Raw genomic sequence first — 16,405 nt, 5'->3', positions numbered from 1 at the left:
TTTTTGGTACAAAGCAGATAGGTTTGGAGGAGGGCACCCTCCCCTTTCCAGTGTTAGAGCTTCACTGACCCTTAGCCCACCCAGCCCGATTTAGCACCACTTCACGTGTGGTCCTCCACTCCTGGGCATTATTTGTTTTTTGTTTTTTTTCCTCAGCCAAGTTCTCTCAGTTTTATACATCGTACACACAGCCCGTTTCTCCAGTTGGAAACATTCTTCAAAGAAATGCGTTGTCCTGGGTTCACCTCCCAAACATTTGTATGCTGCTGTTGTGTGCTTCAATGTCACTGTCCTGGTGAGTCGGAGGCAAGCTCACGCTGCTGTTTTCCTACTCCCTCTACATGACATTATGGTGAATCTTACACATCAGCAATGATGCAAACTGCACGCCTAACACTGATGGATTTAAAAAAAAAAAAAAAAAGGCAAGCAAGCAAACAACAACAAATCACCACAACAATTTACATAAAGTCCCAACAGAGCTTCTGATAAACACAGTTGCAAATGGGGTAGGAGAGACAAATGAGACCACTTTTGTCCACAGCTTGTTCAAACAGCTGAACATATCGGATGCATGTCTTTTAAACAGCCACGAGTTAGCAGGGGTAAAAACTGAAAAAAATCCACAGCAAACAGGACAAGAGGGCAGATGAACATTTTTCCTCCTACACTGAAAAAGAGTTCAGTAAGGAACGAGACCAATAAATTCCATTTCAAACTTCATTTGAAAGTCATTGATTTCACTTGAATAAGGGAGGGAGTGGAAGGATGCTGTTCAAATGAAATAAGGATATGAACTGGCTGATTTCAATTTTTCAGACTTCTGATAAGCTCGTGCACAGTTGTCATTTTTTTGTTGTTGTTTTTGTTGTTGTTGTTGTTGTTTTTTTTAACTGGAGCAGAACCACTGCTGGAGCAGCATCACATTTCGCCAGTAACCTTTTTGCTGCTGGTGTACTGGACGTGTGTTGCGCCAATGGAAACGCTCTGCATGCACCCCATACATTCAGCAGTACGCTGTGCACGCTGCGGCTACAAACCTGCCGTGTTCAGACACAATCAAACAATTACGCTATGACCAAAACAAGCTGCAGATAATTTCTGTAACAACTGGTTAAATTGCAAGTACATGAAAATGAAACAAGGAGCGAATGAGGATGACATTCTTACCGGGTGGTGGGATGCCTGGGATGCCTGGCATACCTGGCGGAAGTTGGTGGGGTGGGGGCACCCCTGGGTGAAGTGGCTGCATGCTGCCCATGCTAACAATGCCATCAACTGGGCCCTGCAAAGGTGGCAGCACCGGTGGATAGCCACTTATCATGCCTTGAAGGACACAACAAATTTCAAACATGCATCAATAACATGCAGTATGATCTACACAGTAAGACATGCACTATCCACAAAAAAAAGCACCTTTAGTACAGCAAGACGATACTACAATTAGTATCTTGCAAAAATGAACAAAAATAAAAATAAAGTTATAAATATGAAATGCTACACTTTTGATGAATTAGTATTTAGCGTATCTGTATGTTTCTCACGGGGCAATAAATGCTGAATATTGAGACATGTTAACACAAGGAGTAAATTCAGCCGCAATTAAATGTTACTAACGCAAGCAATTTTAACACAGCTTAAAAGCTCTGCCATCTGCATACAGATTACGAGCACAACGCTAACTACACAAGCTTCACCAGCAGCCCTACTTCGTGGGCTACCCTGGAGACCAAACTTGACTGGAAAAAGTAAACATCTATACGTGTTTATGCAGTGCATATGCAAAATTAACTTTTAGAAGTCCTAGAACATTCATATACTTAAAACTAAAGGTACTGACATGTGTGTTTTTTATAAAACCATCTTCAGTATGAATTTAAGAAATAACTAAAACTTTAAACCTGACAGCACTGGATATGCTTGCTGGGCTGCAGTGACTTACGCTCTCCATATCTGACTGCAGTAAAAGGGTCTACAAGGAGCACATACGGTCCCTCACTGAATTTCATTCTCAACGTTTTCAAAGTGTCTTAATAAGGAAAACAAAGATGCAACCAAGATGATATTGTGCTGCTCAAAATGTTAGTTTTCTGCACGTGGCGGAAGAGGACAGTTTGTTCTGGCTTGGGCTCACGTTTGTCACTGTCTGTTAAGTGAACCTCCATAAAGCATCTGCACCGTAGTAGGCCCTAGTACTTAACTTGCCTGTTTTCTTGCTTATTTTCTATGCTTTTAATGAATGTGTTGTCAGAGAACCAAGGAAGGGTGTTGGAAAGACAATGGAAAGATGATAGGGGACAGAAGCAGGTCGTGAGATAAAAGGTAAGTTTAGAAATGTAAAATTGCTGGAGTTTCTGTAACTTGTTCCAAGAAACCACTTACTGAATCTTTGCCACACTCCAAGTAACTCATAAAAGAAACTTTCAGAACAGAGATTTCTGGAATAAAACTGGCCAGAAACTCAACGTCAGCTCTGCCTGAACATCTTCTCATCAAAGCTGTTGTGAGCTCAGGATCGAAACACCTTAAGCAGCTCCAACACACAAGCTGAATTTGTCACCTGCTCAGGAGAGTTACAAAGGTGAGGAACCTGAAATTCCAAAGCTTTACACTGAGCAAAGAACTGAACTTCGTAAAACCTTCATTTTCTTCTGAATGCACAGGACACCTAGATCAGCACTTACTAAATAGCTCTTTGGTACCTATTTCAAATATCTAGAAATTATCTGTACCTCTTTATCAACACAGTGAAATCCGTATTCCTAATGGGAGAAGTAAAAGAGGAAAATAACAGAACTATCCCTAGAATAACAGGCTTTCACTGTAGCTCCTGCCTGGTACTTCCACTGCACCCCAAGCAGCAATCACATCTTCAGTTCACTTACAAACAATTCTGAAGCTTTTAAAGAAAAAAAAAAACAAAACACCAAAAAACACCACAAAGCAAAAACAAACCTCCAACAAAACAAGCCCACCCTTGTCAATCACAAAAGCTCATTTCTACATTTCCAGACAAAATATGTAACAGCTGACTGGAATAGTAACACTGTAGACAGGTGCCCATGAGAAGTTAGTTCTTGTAGCTCACCCCAAGTTTCTAAGTGCAGCCGCTTTCATACCCCATATGTGACTTACCATTTTGATTTTAAACTAGTAAACTTGGGCAAACTATTTTCAGCTCCTACAGCTGTTATTTACTCTTTCTCCCCCCTCCACTTTTTTTTTTTTTTACTACAACAATAGAAGTTTAAATAAGCTTTTGTAATACCTGAATTTAAAAGCAACTAGAGCACTGTGCACTAAGAGAAAATGTATCTCAAAAACGTATCCAGTTTTCTTGTACCTGTGGGCCATAAACAAGTGATGAAGAAGTTCACTAAAACAGAGAAAAGCAACTGAATGCTTTCCATGGCTTAAAGATGGAGGAGGATGTAAAAAGTCTCAACGGAGTAAGGCACTTCCAAGTAAGACTTGTGGAAAGCAAAAGAAGGAAGATGCATTTTTCAAAACAGGAAAAAAAACAGCAAGAGTTGATAAAGAACCACTTGATCATCCACTTAATGAAGTATTTCACAACGACAGAGTAAAGAGACCTAAGAGGGTGAACTGTAAGATGATGGTCTTGAACAGAGGTATGCTTTTGAGGAGGCTGCCACAGGAAGGAAGGTAACACGTGTGGTTTGCTGAAAGCCCAGCTGTTGGAAAGCTTTTAAGAAAGTGTTAATAAAAGTATTACTGCCTATCAATACCTACCTCCAAAAAAAAAAATGGAAAAGCAACACAATACCAAAAAACAAGAACCAAATCAAGAAAAAACAACCATGAGATGATGACATTTCTATGCATTCTGGATTGAAGTACATTACTCACAAAGAAGACTAGTGCTGGAGATTTTTTTTTTAAATATATGCACAAAGATGTGCACACATACACCAACTGTTCAGAAAAATCATCACTGCAAGACAAAAATCTACAAGGTGTTCAAAGAACAAAGTTTAAAAAATAAACAAAAGAACAACCAAAAGAAATACGCAATTCAGTGTAAACGAATGCTTTGTAATCTGGAGACCATGAACTAAACAAGGAATGCGCCTTCTGTCTAAACATCCATGCAATCTATTTTCTGAAAAATGTTTTAGAGACCATGACGAAAAACACTTCAGGCTGTCAGCTCTAAGTATGGCCACAGCCTGCAAGACATAGAAAAAGAAAAATGACAAAAGAGTAAACGGAATAATTGGAATGCCATAAGGGAAATTTAAAACAAACAAAACAAAGCCAAAACTAAACAAAAAAAACCAAACACACCAAACCTCCAAATATTCATTTTTACCTACTCAGCACTATTTTGACCTTGACTGAAACTACCCAGCTATTGCTAACCAGAAATGGGGGAAGGAGAACAAACTATCAGGTCAGACCTAATTTGTTCTCTCACAGATGTAAGGCTGATTCCCATAAAAGACTCTTCAGATCTGATCTGGAGATACTTCTGAGCACGCTGCCTGTGAACTCAAGTCAGACTATGACTGGCAATGAACACAGCACCCAGCAACAGGGACCACGTGGAAGAGTTCTCTAAACTGGTCTGAAAATCACCTGATAAAAAACAGTAACGCTGGGATTTTGTACTTGTATTTGCAATGACACTAGAACGTAGACTACAACACTTATATCCAACTAGCAATTCTTGTGCTTGGATTTAAAGCCTGGTTTGGATTTCTGTTTGCCTCTCACCTCCCTGACAATTAAAAAAAAAAGTCATTTGCCTCCTGCTTTACCACTTCCACTGGTGCCACATGCACTAGAAGAATATTCAGCTCCCTCCCCTCCTGCCGCAGCAGGACTAAACGTGACCTCGGCAAAGCAGAGCGAATAAACACGACTGCACACAAACAGAACAGGCCTACCGCCCGAGGAGGAGCCTTTCTCTGCGCTTTCAACAGGCTACTCGCTAGTGGAGCACGTAACGTGGGACCGCCAGCCCACTGCTGAGGCTATGTATAGTCATCATGAAGAAAGACTGAAGAGGTCGAGCCTTTTCTTCCGCAAGAACAAAGTGACCCAAGAGAGTGTTCAGAGTTATGAAGGGGGTTGATATAGTGGATGAGGAAAAAATGGTCATAGCTCCTACGTTTTACCTGCAACGGGTGTCAACTGCTGATTGAGCATCCCCATTGGTGTTGGTGGCGGCACCACCCCCATAAGAGCCCCGACAGGAGTGCCTGCCCGGGGGGAGGGATTCTGCTGCTGTGCTGCTCGCTCTCTCTCCTGCTGCTCAGCAACTTTAGCTGCCCGCTCTGTAAAAGTATTTTAGATTTTCAGTTCTGTTTTGTAACCCAGAATTTCAAAATATTATCTGTTCATTAAAAAGGACTAGTCAAACACTGGCATAGTTTAGTCAAATATAAAGTAGAACAGATGAATCTTTGTATACAGCATATGATTTGATTTCATGTGGCTGCAGCTAAGACTTTTAGAGAACCTTGCATGAAAAATAGTCCACAAAGTTTTATCTTTTTCTAAAAAAATAAAATAATAATAAAAAATAATAATAAAATAAAAATTTAAAAAAGTCAAAGAACAAATTGGATAATAACACCAGTGTTACCAACATGAAGCAGCAGTCCAGCACTAGGCTCAGTCCACACTAGGAGAACATGGCAAAACGTTCCCTCTTTGACACCACTGGCTCAGCTAAACCAGTCCCAGCCAAGGCCAGCAGCTCTCCCACAGACAGGAATTTTGAGCACCCTGTCTCAGACGTGCCCTAAAACAAGACGCAAATAGCAGGCAGCAGTGCCAGTGGTGGCCCGTTTCTTCCTGGGCTCCCCACTTCTTTTCTCGTTGTTGCATTTTTGGGGTTTAGTTGTTTATTTTTTTTATTACTGATGCAGCTGAAAAGCGGTGGCAAAGTTGGGAAGCACTTGCAAAGTTTTTCCCTAGTGTAGATAGGCCCTTAGTGTTTGGAACATAACAAGCAGCAGTTTGGTGAAGCAAAAATATTTTTCTTTTGCCTCTTTCTGTTGTTTTCCCCATTTTGGTCCCCTCTGAGCTTTTTTTTTTTTTTTTTTTTGCTGAAGATGTCTAACTCACATTGTGCTGCTCACTGGAGGTCATGTGTGTCCTTTGTACGATGAATCTGGTCATTATCTCAATCAAGTTTCTCACTGTGACTGCAAGAACAAAAGATCTACTGCAAGGGAATCTGACCAGAGGACAATTTTATATTAAGAGAAGGACAAAGGGTCATGGGAAGAAGAAAGAAAAACAAACAAAAAAAACCACCCCCACCTCCCCAAAAAAAAACAACAAAAAAAACCAAACAAGCAAACAAAAAAGAAGATATACCGAATGCCCACTGAAGATGCTTTTAGGGCATGCAAGTTGCTGATTTGTTCACTCTGAACATCGTCTCTTACTGACGCAATGAGGAACAACAAAGGATAAACGAATGCAGCATACATCTCCAGCAAATTTTAACAACAGTGAATGCAGGACTAGAAGTTTTCTTGCAGCTGGTGGAAGATGAAAACTGCCACTAAAACAGCAATCAAGGTCCTCTGTCAAACAAGGCTAAGAAGTTCATCAAGGAGATAAAGTTATGAATGCATCCTGCCAACGTTAGACACTTTTTCCAGTATATGACTGCAAACATATATCACGCATTAGTCTTCTGTAGGACTCGTTTGTGCAGCATCTAGCACAGCATCCATACACTGAAAGACCAGTTTTATTTCAAAGGCATTTCCCTCCTTTTCACTCCTGTCATTTCAGGAAGAGATGACGACACACAGAAACTCCTAAATTTACTATAGGCAACTCATATGCACAAAATACAGGAGACATTTAAAGATAGATCCTGAAGTAGAAAAAGGAGATAATCATCTTAAGACCAGAGCAAGCGTTTAGGGAAAAGATGAAGTAGTTGTTCTGACTCTCACCTACTGTTGGTCAGTTTAAAAAAAAAAAAAAAAAAAAAGGTCAGACAAAAGCCAAAAGCAAAAGTTCTGGAGATACCCTGGTGAATGAGAGGTTACTGTTAAGCATTCAGTTTTATCAGACTTCAGACTTGAAGAAGGACCTGATGTAGGACAACACTTGAGCGTTACCTTGTCTGTCCATGTTGTGGCTGCCGCTGAACTAACAGATGGAACAACACTGCCAGAGGGAACCGAAGGGGGTGTCCGAAAGTTCAGCCTCGAACATTCACCTTAACACTCATTGAACCTAACCCCAAATCATTTAGGCTAGGACTTGAGATCATTCAAAAGTCATTTCCAACACAACACAAGAGACAGGAAAGAGACATCCTGCTTTGAACAAAGCTTCACCTTAGGACAGGCCTTTGCCTCAAACCCCACGTATTACTTTATTTTATTGTAAGGAGTTTCCACAGCACAGTTAGCCATGCGGGCATTTTCAACACAGCCTGTTCTTTGATTAATGCTGCTAAAACCCAGCTACTACCCTGCACGTATAACAAATGAAATTTTCAGTGGGTCAAAATGAATCAAAAATGCAGACTGCTCTATTGCCAAAGCACGGAAAGGCACTTTTCCGTTCAAGTGTCAAACCATGCCAGTTCCCTGCTCCCTGGTGCAGTGTCCACACTACAGAGCACATGAATTTTGACTTGTCACATGGGAAGGAGTGGAGTTTCTCTCCTTTCAAGCATGGTAATGAGTAAACAGTTTGGATGCTTTGTAACCCCATCCCGACCCATCCAAAACAAAAGTAAGCCTAGTCCTAGGCAGACACCAAGCTGGAAAAGCTGCAGTCCGAGACTCAAAAGCTTTGGAAAATTTTAAGGATAAGGAGGGTTAAAACGGAAGCACTCCGAATATCGTTAACACAGGGGACAGACACTGTTGCTACTGTTAGGTTACAGTGGAAGTGTGAGCACCACACTGCTCAAGGCCAGAAGGGATGACATGCCAGCCGTCCTACTGCTCGAGTTAGGCTGCAAGGAGGGGCCTGTCAATAAAAGATACCACATGCACCTACGCTGGTGTAATTGGAAATTACAACAGGAAAAAAATAAGGCCCTAGTACTTTCACAACATAAGAGCGTTACCATTTCCCTTCACAACATTTGCAAAGACAACTCACTCGTGATGGTGCTGAACTCTCCAGAACTGCAAAGATGTACTACTGCAAGTTCAGAAAAGACTGAGGAGGCTGAGGGTGTAAAGCACAAGGCAAACCTCCAGTATGAGTATCAGAGTGGCCTCTAGGCTATGAGCATGCAAAAAAGCTATCATCCTCACTGTTAAAAAGTAACGTTATAACTTAACCGGACAATACCTTTCTAAGGGGTTGAAACTCTCCTATCCAATAAAATTGTAACAGTTGCTTAAAAACTGGGCTTTATATTGGAAATGTTGAGACATTAACTGAAATAGTAACTCTGGATGTCAAGCTACCCTGTTTGGCTTGGATAGGGCCTGCTGTTAAGGATCTTCTGCATTTTGATTTTTGGTCAAATAAAGCCGAAACACAACAAACAGTATCAGTAGGAAAATGAGAGAAAAAGAGAAGGAGAGAGAGAGAGACAGAGAGAGAGAGAGAAAGGTCTTTTGAAAGTACCTCATCCCTATGAAATGTTTCTTGGCTTAATTCAGGATATGAAATCTCTCAACAAAATCAGTTACAACAGTTAATACTGAGACTGAACAACAGGTCACATTTACAGTATAACAGAGTCTGTATCCCTGATTTTATTCTACCAAAGCTCTTTCAGACTCTCAGTACAGTTAACTGAGAAACTTTTTTTCTGCTCTATTACATGCTTTCTTACCTGGTAACACAGCTCTGAAGAGCTTCTTGTCCAAAAGTTCCCTTTCTTGCTGCCCCCTCCATGTCCTCCTATACAGAAACTTTTACAAGCCATTTTTCCAGCTGACTTCCAGCACTAGGGCTTCAAGCCCTTTTACTTCTAATTATTCCCCATTTCTTTTTTGTTCATTTGATTATTTGTGGCAAAGATATTTAAATTATCAGTTGTAGACTACATAACTTAAACATGTTCTTTGCTCCTCTTCAGTCATCTCTCAATATGAACTCCTCTTTAAGGCACGTCCAGAACACAAACATAACTACTTCCTTTTATAAAACTGGTCATCTGAGTAGTAACAACGAACATGTTCAAAGAGAAAAAGTGTAAAAAGAGTTTAGCATTTTAGTTTTTATTTACCTTCATATTCTGCTTTCTTTGTTGCTTCCAAGTTTCTCCATTCAGTTCCTACAAGCCTGCTGAGCTCTCCAAAGGAATAGTCTGGGTGCTGAGCTTTAATCACAGCTCTCATCTCACTGCTAAATAAGATGTAACCACTCATGTTGATCTTCCTTTTTGATCCCTCCTTCTTGGTGCTGCCCTTAACAGACTTGGGAGTGGACTGTGAGAAAAAGCAGTTATGACCACAAGCATACGACAGAGAAGTTTCTTGACATTAAAAAAAAATAATCAAAGCTGTAAGAAATGTAAAAATATTCCCAAATTCCTCTTGTATATATCTGTACAAGGCCCATTCAACTTTACAGCCCCCAAAGAGAGATTGCATCTCCTACCAATGCACAACAAGCACACATTTACAGAATGTACACAGGTGGAAAAAAAACACAACCACAACAAAAACAAAAAGCAAAACACAATGATCTGATGCTTTTTAACCCTTCCAGACATAAAGTCAACCTTATAACGGAGGCTTCAAAAAGTGTGCAGAAACACAGCACAGAACGATTACTCTTAGCTGAAGTCATTCCAAACTAACCGAGAGGACTCGGAAGGGCTGAGCAGCAAGCAAGCGACCATTTAGAACGCCAAAGGAATAATGGTAATTGTGCTGCTATCACAGATGTCATCCATTATGCTGCTCAGAAATATTGCCAACACAAGTTAAGTAGAAGATTTTACTTGCATCGTAGATTTTAGGGAATTGCTTTAACATTTATTCCCGGGCCTTTGCAACTCCCACCTCCTTGTCCTCTATCCTCCCGTCTTCTCATTCCTAACTGCTCTCCATTTTGCCTGCCAGACTTTCCTTTCTCTCTAGAGTTCCTCTCCCATTCCATAAGTACCTATTTCTCCCTGAAAAAAAAGCAAAGCCCCATTTTGCTGATCACTATCACCTGCACAACAGGTTCACATCCCCACCTGTGTGCTGATGAGCAACAAATACTCTGTTATATCTAAGATCTGCTCCTTTGCTCTTCTCACCCTGGCTGCTCCTGTTGACAGCTCCTTGACATTTCCAGCCACCAATGTTTAAACTATTCTGACAACCACTGAGATGCCACCTGCATGTGATGTATGGGAGACCGTAATTCACCCATTCGCTGGCCAAGAAGGCCTACAAACACAGCAGCATACCAATACCCTCAAAAGGACTTCCTCGTATCTTGAGCACTACAAATTTCTCACATCTTGAAGAGTATAACTGTTTCCAAATACTTGGGGGGAAGGGGCGGAGAGGAAAGAGAAACACATGCAGTTGTTCTCTTCCTATCCTGAAAGTCCTGGCCATATTACTTCGTTTATTTGCCGCTCTAAGCCCAACTGTCCAACACTCATTTCCCAGCTAAATACAAAGCTTCAGCTACACCAAAACTTTCTAAATGTCTTACTCATTAACATAAGCCAGGCAGTGGATAAACTGAGGCATGCTGGTGTGTTATTCCAGGCTTCATTGTACTCATTTTCAAATGGCAACCTACCCTCAATGTTTTCATCATGAGCCTAAGGACAATATTTGGCTTTTTGGAAGGAAGCCTTCTAGGTTTGTCTCTGTGATGGGGGAAAAAACCCACACAGGTTCTGGTATGACAAACTGCATGTACAACACATCCTAGCTTCTCAGGGAAGCTCACACTGGCAGGTGAACGAGTTCTCAATTCAGAAACAGGTAAATCCAACTATACATGTGGTCACCTAACATAAAGGCCTACTCATTGGTTTGAAAGGGAAAGCAGGACTTTGAGAATTTTTATGAAAACTGAGCTCAGAACTCGTATTTTTCCATTATTTTACATCTCTTGTAAGACAAGACAATTTTTAACATAATCTTGTCCATTTGAGGCAGATAACTGCATAACAGATTAGATGTGTTTGAGAAGAAATAAACCAGGATCCTCTTCAATGCCTTTTCTCAGCCATATTGCTAAAGCAAAAAAAAAAACAAAGTTCCACATCTTTTTCTTTCTTAGGTTCTACTTCCCGCTTTACAGCCAACTGCAGCAGGAGAACAGCATTCACCTATTTGTCAAGCCCCACAACACCACGTGTTCAATCGTCTTGTCTCCTTTTATTCCTTTTATTCTCAGGTGCAGTAAATGCTTCTTTTGTTATCAGGAAAAAAGGGTAAAAAGAACTTAGGAGTTTTAATCATTTTTTAGATAAAATTGCATACATTTAAGAGAACACGAAGCAAACACATGCCTTTTACCTGGGAGCTCTGTTTAAAATGACACTTTTCAAAGGGGACATAAATAGAATAATTATGCTGGGCTGAAGAAGACAGTTTCTTTCTGTGCTATGTGTTAGTTATCTCTCTGTCAAAGTTAAATTGTGCTTTGAAGGCCAGCTCAGACACAACATGCCTCTTATTTCCAAATCAGCAGCATGATGAATCTGCAAGGGGATACTTGTGAATCATCCTTCATCTCTTAGAATACACTGCTATTGATTCTTTTCATTTTTTTCTTATTTTTTTTTTCCACTTCAATTTCTAGACTTCAGAGTTCACATCTGTCTGAAGGTATACACATGCACGCTGGATATTTCCACTGAGTCTGATTTCTCAGCAGTTACCCTGAAAGCCCTGAAAGACTGTCCCAATACAAACAAAAAAATGTAACAATCAACACAGCTTTTTAAAGAGACAGTATGCATTAGTATTTAAATTAAACTTCTCATGGGAATCTGAGCAAAACACAGCTCTACAGGAAGACAGAAAGCAAAGGAGAGCAGAAGACAATGATCAACAGAAGGCAGTTTGAAGACTTGTTTAATGACCAATGATCCCTACTTAAATTGCTTTCAGAAGCTGCTATGCTTAGCAATAGTATTATTTTGATGTATAAGTTACCTTCCCCCTTCCTACAATGTTATATTAGTTGGTTAATTTAGATAACAACATACTTGCTTTTTGTAATACCTGGCAAGAGTTTTCATGCTACTTACAAACTCTAAAGCACTAAAAAGCAAGAGCAGCAAGTCAGCTTTGCATGGGAAAATGTCCTTGGTGGTCTGCTCGCATGGCAAAAATCATGATCAAACCAAACTAAAGCTTTGAATTTCATCAACTGTTTTCTTTTTTTTTTTTTTGTGACACGTGGTCACATCCTTTCTCCAACTGCTAGTGAAGCTATCACTTCACAGTCAATATAACACAGCGGAAGTGCATACTGCTGGTTACAAACACATCCCAAACTCCCTCTTGTTCCCAGCAGGTCATTCCCATTGCCTCCTTGGTTTGCTGGCATTAACTTGGATGTGAGAATGTGATGAGACAGATAAAACAATTTAATCCAGTTGCCAACAAACATTTTTGGTTAGGTGAACTTCCAGCTAAAGCAGTTCCCCACCCTGCTTCAATGCTCATACATTACAGCCAGGGCTTGTGTGAGAGACACAGCAAGAGAGGGAGGGGACAAAGCGCTCCATTTAAGCGGCAGCAACAACTTGTGCCATGTTCAAGCATCACGTATCCACATGATTTCTCATTTACTACTTGTCCATTTATCAGGAGTTTAATTTCAAAGTTTCCATGATGCAGAGCAAGACACACTAAAAGTTCTCACTTTTTTTTCCTCTCTCAAGTTCTGATTTCCAAGTGTGAACAGTAACGATAAAACTGAAAGTGATTTTCTTCCTTCAAGACTTTGTAGCATTTTCTAAAAAAAAATTGTCAAAACCCTAGCACCCAAATCTAGCTTCTTTCAAAATTTAAGGAAAAGCTTAAACAAATGGATGCTAGGTAATTTCTAAATTACAGTTAAACCCTCACATCCTGACCTTATATTTAATATAAGGGCCTATTATTTCTTTAAAAGTGTCACAGAAAACCTACTAATGAGAAACAACATTGACATATACAAAAACATACCCTACAAGATTTTCCTAAGCTGAATGATACTCCCTTTAAAATATTTTAATGGACTTAAACATTACAACATGGATATCATATTGGATATGCTAAAACTGTTCTGTGTAATTACTCTACAGACCAGTAAACTGAAATATAAATCTGTTCTGTGCTAAAACATTACTGTTCTTTTTATTTGCGTTGAGGAAAGAATGAGGAATACAGAGTTTTAAAGGTCTCTCAAAGATTTTTACCTGTGGTGGAGTATAAGGCATTATATCCAATTCATTAGCTAATGGGGTCTGAAGCTGAGGCATAGAAGGTGTTTCAGTGATGTCACCTTCCTCTTCTCCCATCTCTTCTATGTCCTCATCACCTCCTTCCAACTCAGCAAATTTTGCTTCTAGCTGCTGGATCTTCTTCTCCAGAAGCGGAGATGGTTCCTTCTGAGGAACTATGGGTTTTCTGAAAGTTAGAGGACAAAGAAAAAAGCAGATGAGAACGTATTCATACTTCACAGGACACAGCAAATATTCTGAAGAGGAAACCAACTTTTCTTCTTATGTGACTGAACAACATGGAAACAATGGTGACTTAGGATATGCCTGTGCTTTCTTTCAGAACACTGAGCTGAAATCATTCATTATCCATAGCCAGTGTTTTATTTCAGTCACTTGTTGGAAGAAATTTTATTTTATGAGTTAGAACGCAATTTCAATGCAGCAAATAATTCATCTCTGCAATAGAAGGCAGTTAACAGCTCAACTTCCTTAGGTTTTACATTTTTCTTTAGTTAGAAATTAATATTTTGATTAATATTATATTCACCAACTGGAAAGCTAATTGTTACCCATACTGAGGACTCAGGTATTTTAACGATGTCCAAGACCTAGTAACCTACTAATCCGAAAATGTGACAAGTTTTACTGAAGTCAGGAGAAGAAAAAAGTAAACATCTGCTGGTATTAAGACTGTGAAAAAAAATATCTGGACTTCTTCCTCAAACCTTTTAAGAAACATACAACCAAATTTCACCTTCTACAACAGTGATTTTTATGTATGTACTGGGTCTGCCTGGGATGGAGTCAATTTTTGTCATGACAGCCTGTATGGTGCTGCCTTTTGGATTGGTGACCAAAACAGTGTTGATAACACACACGTTTTAGCTCTTGCTGAACAGTGTCACATCATCACACTGTCAAGACCTTTTTTTTCCCCCCACTCCACTCCCCCACATTGAGTTGGCTGGGAGCGGGCAAAAAGCTGGGAGGGAACACAGCCAGGGTAGCTAACCCCAGCTGACCAAAGCAGCACTGCCATATCATGTAACATCATAAAAGCTGGGGGAAAGTTGGAGGGGGGGGGGGGGTACAGGGACGTCATCTGGTGCTATGGTATTTGTCTTCCAAAGTAAACATAGCTTGTGTTGATGCCCTGCTTTCGGGAAGTAGCTAAACATCTGCCAGCCAGGAAGTAGTGAATTCTTTATTTTGCTTTGCTTCAAAAATTGTACCATCTTTATCTTAACCTGCAAGTTTCTCTTGCTTTTACCCTTCTGATTCTCTCCCCCATGCCTCTGAGGGGAGTGAGCAAGTGGCTGGATGGGGGCTTAGCTGCTAACTGGGTTAATTCACCACAATTCAGAAGAGTGCTCAGGTGACTCCCTTATTCCCATACCATTTTTACCTAAAATAGTATATTTCATCATCGACAACTTTTGCAGAAAGTGAAAACCTCTTGAGCCCCTTAAATTTCTTCATTTGTTTATCACTTTCATTGTAGCGGCTCTCACAAAGAAAAACATCATTTTCAGAAATTTCTGTTGGTCTGCAGGAGAGGAAGTCCTTGAACGACAGAACAGCACACTTTCCTGCAGGAATGAAATGAGCTGGTTAAGAAGGCAACCACATTTGCGGACATTTTACAAAAAGTCTGGAAACTCACATTTTTGCTGGTCACATAAGTATCAACCCCGTATTTAGATCAACTACAGAAAATACATCAATTGACATCTGTATTAAATAACGTCACTCATGAGAAACCCACAGCAACTGAATGCAGTTTGGATTTCATTTCTTAACTTCTGTTTTTTTGTTCTTTAACAAAAACAATGATCACAAGTCTGTTAATGATATTTAGCACAGCATCTTAGCTACAGAATATATGTAGTTAAGATGTACAGAAAGTATATAATAGCATCTTATTTAAAAAAAAAAATTCAGCTTCCTTCTCGATTGACTTTCCAGTTAACATACTAGAATAATGGATTTTTCTGTTCTCTGACTGCAGAAAATGTTTGCTTTGATTCATGTGTAATTCCCTTATTTTAAGAAAGCTTCCTCATCGTGAAAAACCTCACTGAAGGTCCTCGAAACAAGAACGCATAGTAGAAATAGATTGAATAATCTCTCCTCATTCACATTCACTCAGTATGAATTTGGAGTCAAGCCAACCAGTCACTAGAAATCACTTCAGTTTTTTTTTTTTTTTTAAATGTACAGAATGAGAATCTCCCATTGGATTTAAAGTTGTTAATAATTACCCAAAATGCAAGTCATAGGACAGGTCTCCTCCAAGTTACTTAAAAACACTTCCTTCTTGTAGAACATTTTAGTTGGTTCATGTTCAGTTTCTTCAGGATGGATAAAGATTGGACCAAAGAAATATGCAGCTCCATCTCGCACCCACATCTTTTCAATTCTAGAAAGAAAAACAAACCACTGATATAAATGAAAAGCCATCCCTCCTAATGAGTCAGTTGGATGTGCTGACTTGTTCAGGAAGACTGTGGGTACGGAATGAGTAAAAAAGTACAGCCTATTCCAATTGTACTACTGTCACTTTTTTAAAACAAGGCTGATAAACTTCCACCACAGCCTATTAAGAACTTCTAACTTCTAGTTCCATTCAGGAGATTTTCTCCCATCCTCTTTCATACTTGTTGCAATAAGACAGTCTTTTGTCCAAGGTATTTTTATAGACACAATCTGCAAAAATGAAGTTGCACCTACCTTCCTACCCGAGGTCGCACTAGCCCATGCGATTTTATGAAGACACAGTCTCCGACCTTAAGCCACATATCGTTATAACAGAGCTGTTCAAAGTAATGACAACCAGGTTCTCCATTGGACATTTCTACTGGAACATCTTCTTTGTCCTGCAGAAGAATACACACTTAGAAACTTGTGGAGGAAGGAAAACCAAACACATGAAGTGATGCCACGTGCAAGTAAAACAGACTTTTCTTTGTCACCAATAACAGGCAAATAGCAAAAAGACCTGTAAACGCAAAAAATGAGGGGCCTTAGAATTTAAAAATG

The 16,405-nt window shown here is 39.8% G+C and overlaps 1 protein-coding gene across 17 annotated transcripts in view; it reads right to left on the bottom strand.

Annotated features, from left to right (window-relative positions):
- The window catches only part of PBRM1 (polybromo 1), a 65,413-nt gene that overhangs the window by 4,992 nt on the left and 44,016 nt on the right, over positions 1 to 16,405 (bottom strand). For 7 of the 17 annotated variants that reach the window (XM_067003338.1, XM_067003340.1, XM_067003336.1 and 4 more), the window contains 7 exons: positions 16,097 to 16,242; positions 15,628 to 15,785; positions 14,772 to 14,955; positions 13,340 to 13,550; positions 9,197 to 9,398; positions 5,142 to 5,300; positions 1,171 to 1,326 (listed from right to left, as the gene is read on the bottom strand). In XM_067003338.1, the coding sequence (XP_066859439.1) occupies positions 1,171 to 1,326; positions 5,142 to 5,300; positions 9,197 to 9,398; positions 13,340 to 13,550; positions 14,772 to 14,955; positions 15,628 to 15,785; positions 16,097 to 16,242 (1,216 nt within the window). Of the gene's footprint in view, positions 1 to 1,170; positions 1,327 to 5,141; positions 5,301 to 6,096; positions 6,177 to 9,196; positions 9,399 to 13,339; positions 13,551 to 14,771; positions 14,956 to 15,627; positions 15,786 to 16,096; positions 16,243 to 16,405 lie in introns of those variants that run through there. The other 10 variants (XM_067003345.1, XM_067003348.1, XM_067003346.1 and 7 more) reach the window with 5 other exon arrangements.

Source organism: Anser cygnoides, chromosome 10, assembly GCF_040182565.1.
Source record: "Anser cygnoides isolate HZ-2024a breed goose chromosome 10, Taihu_goose_T2T_genome, whole genome shotgun sequence".
Classification (NCBI taxonomy): Eukaryota; Metazoa; Chordata; class Aves; order Anseriformes; family Anatidae; genus Anser; species Anser cygnoides.
This window is presented reverse-complemented; position numbering and strand designations above follow the sequence as displayed.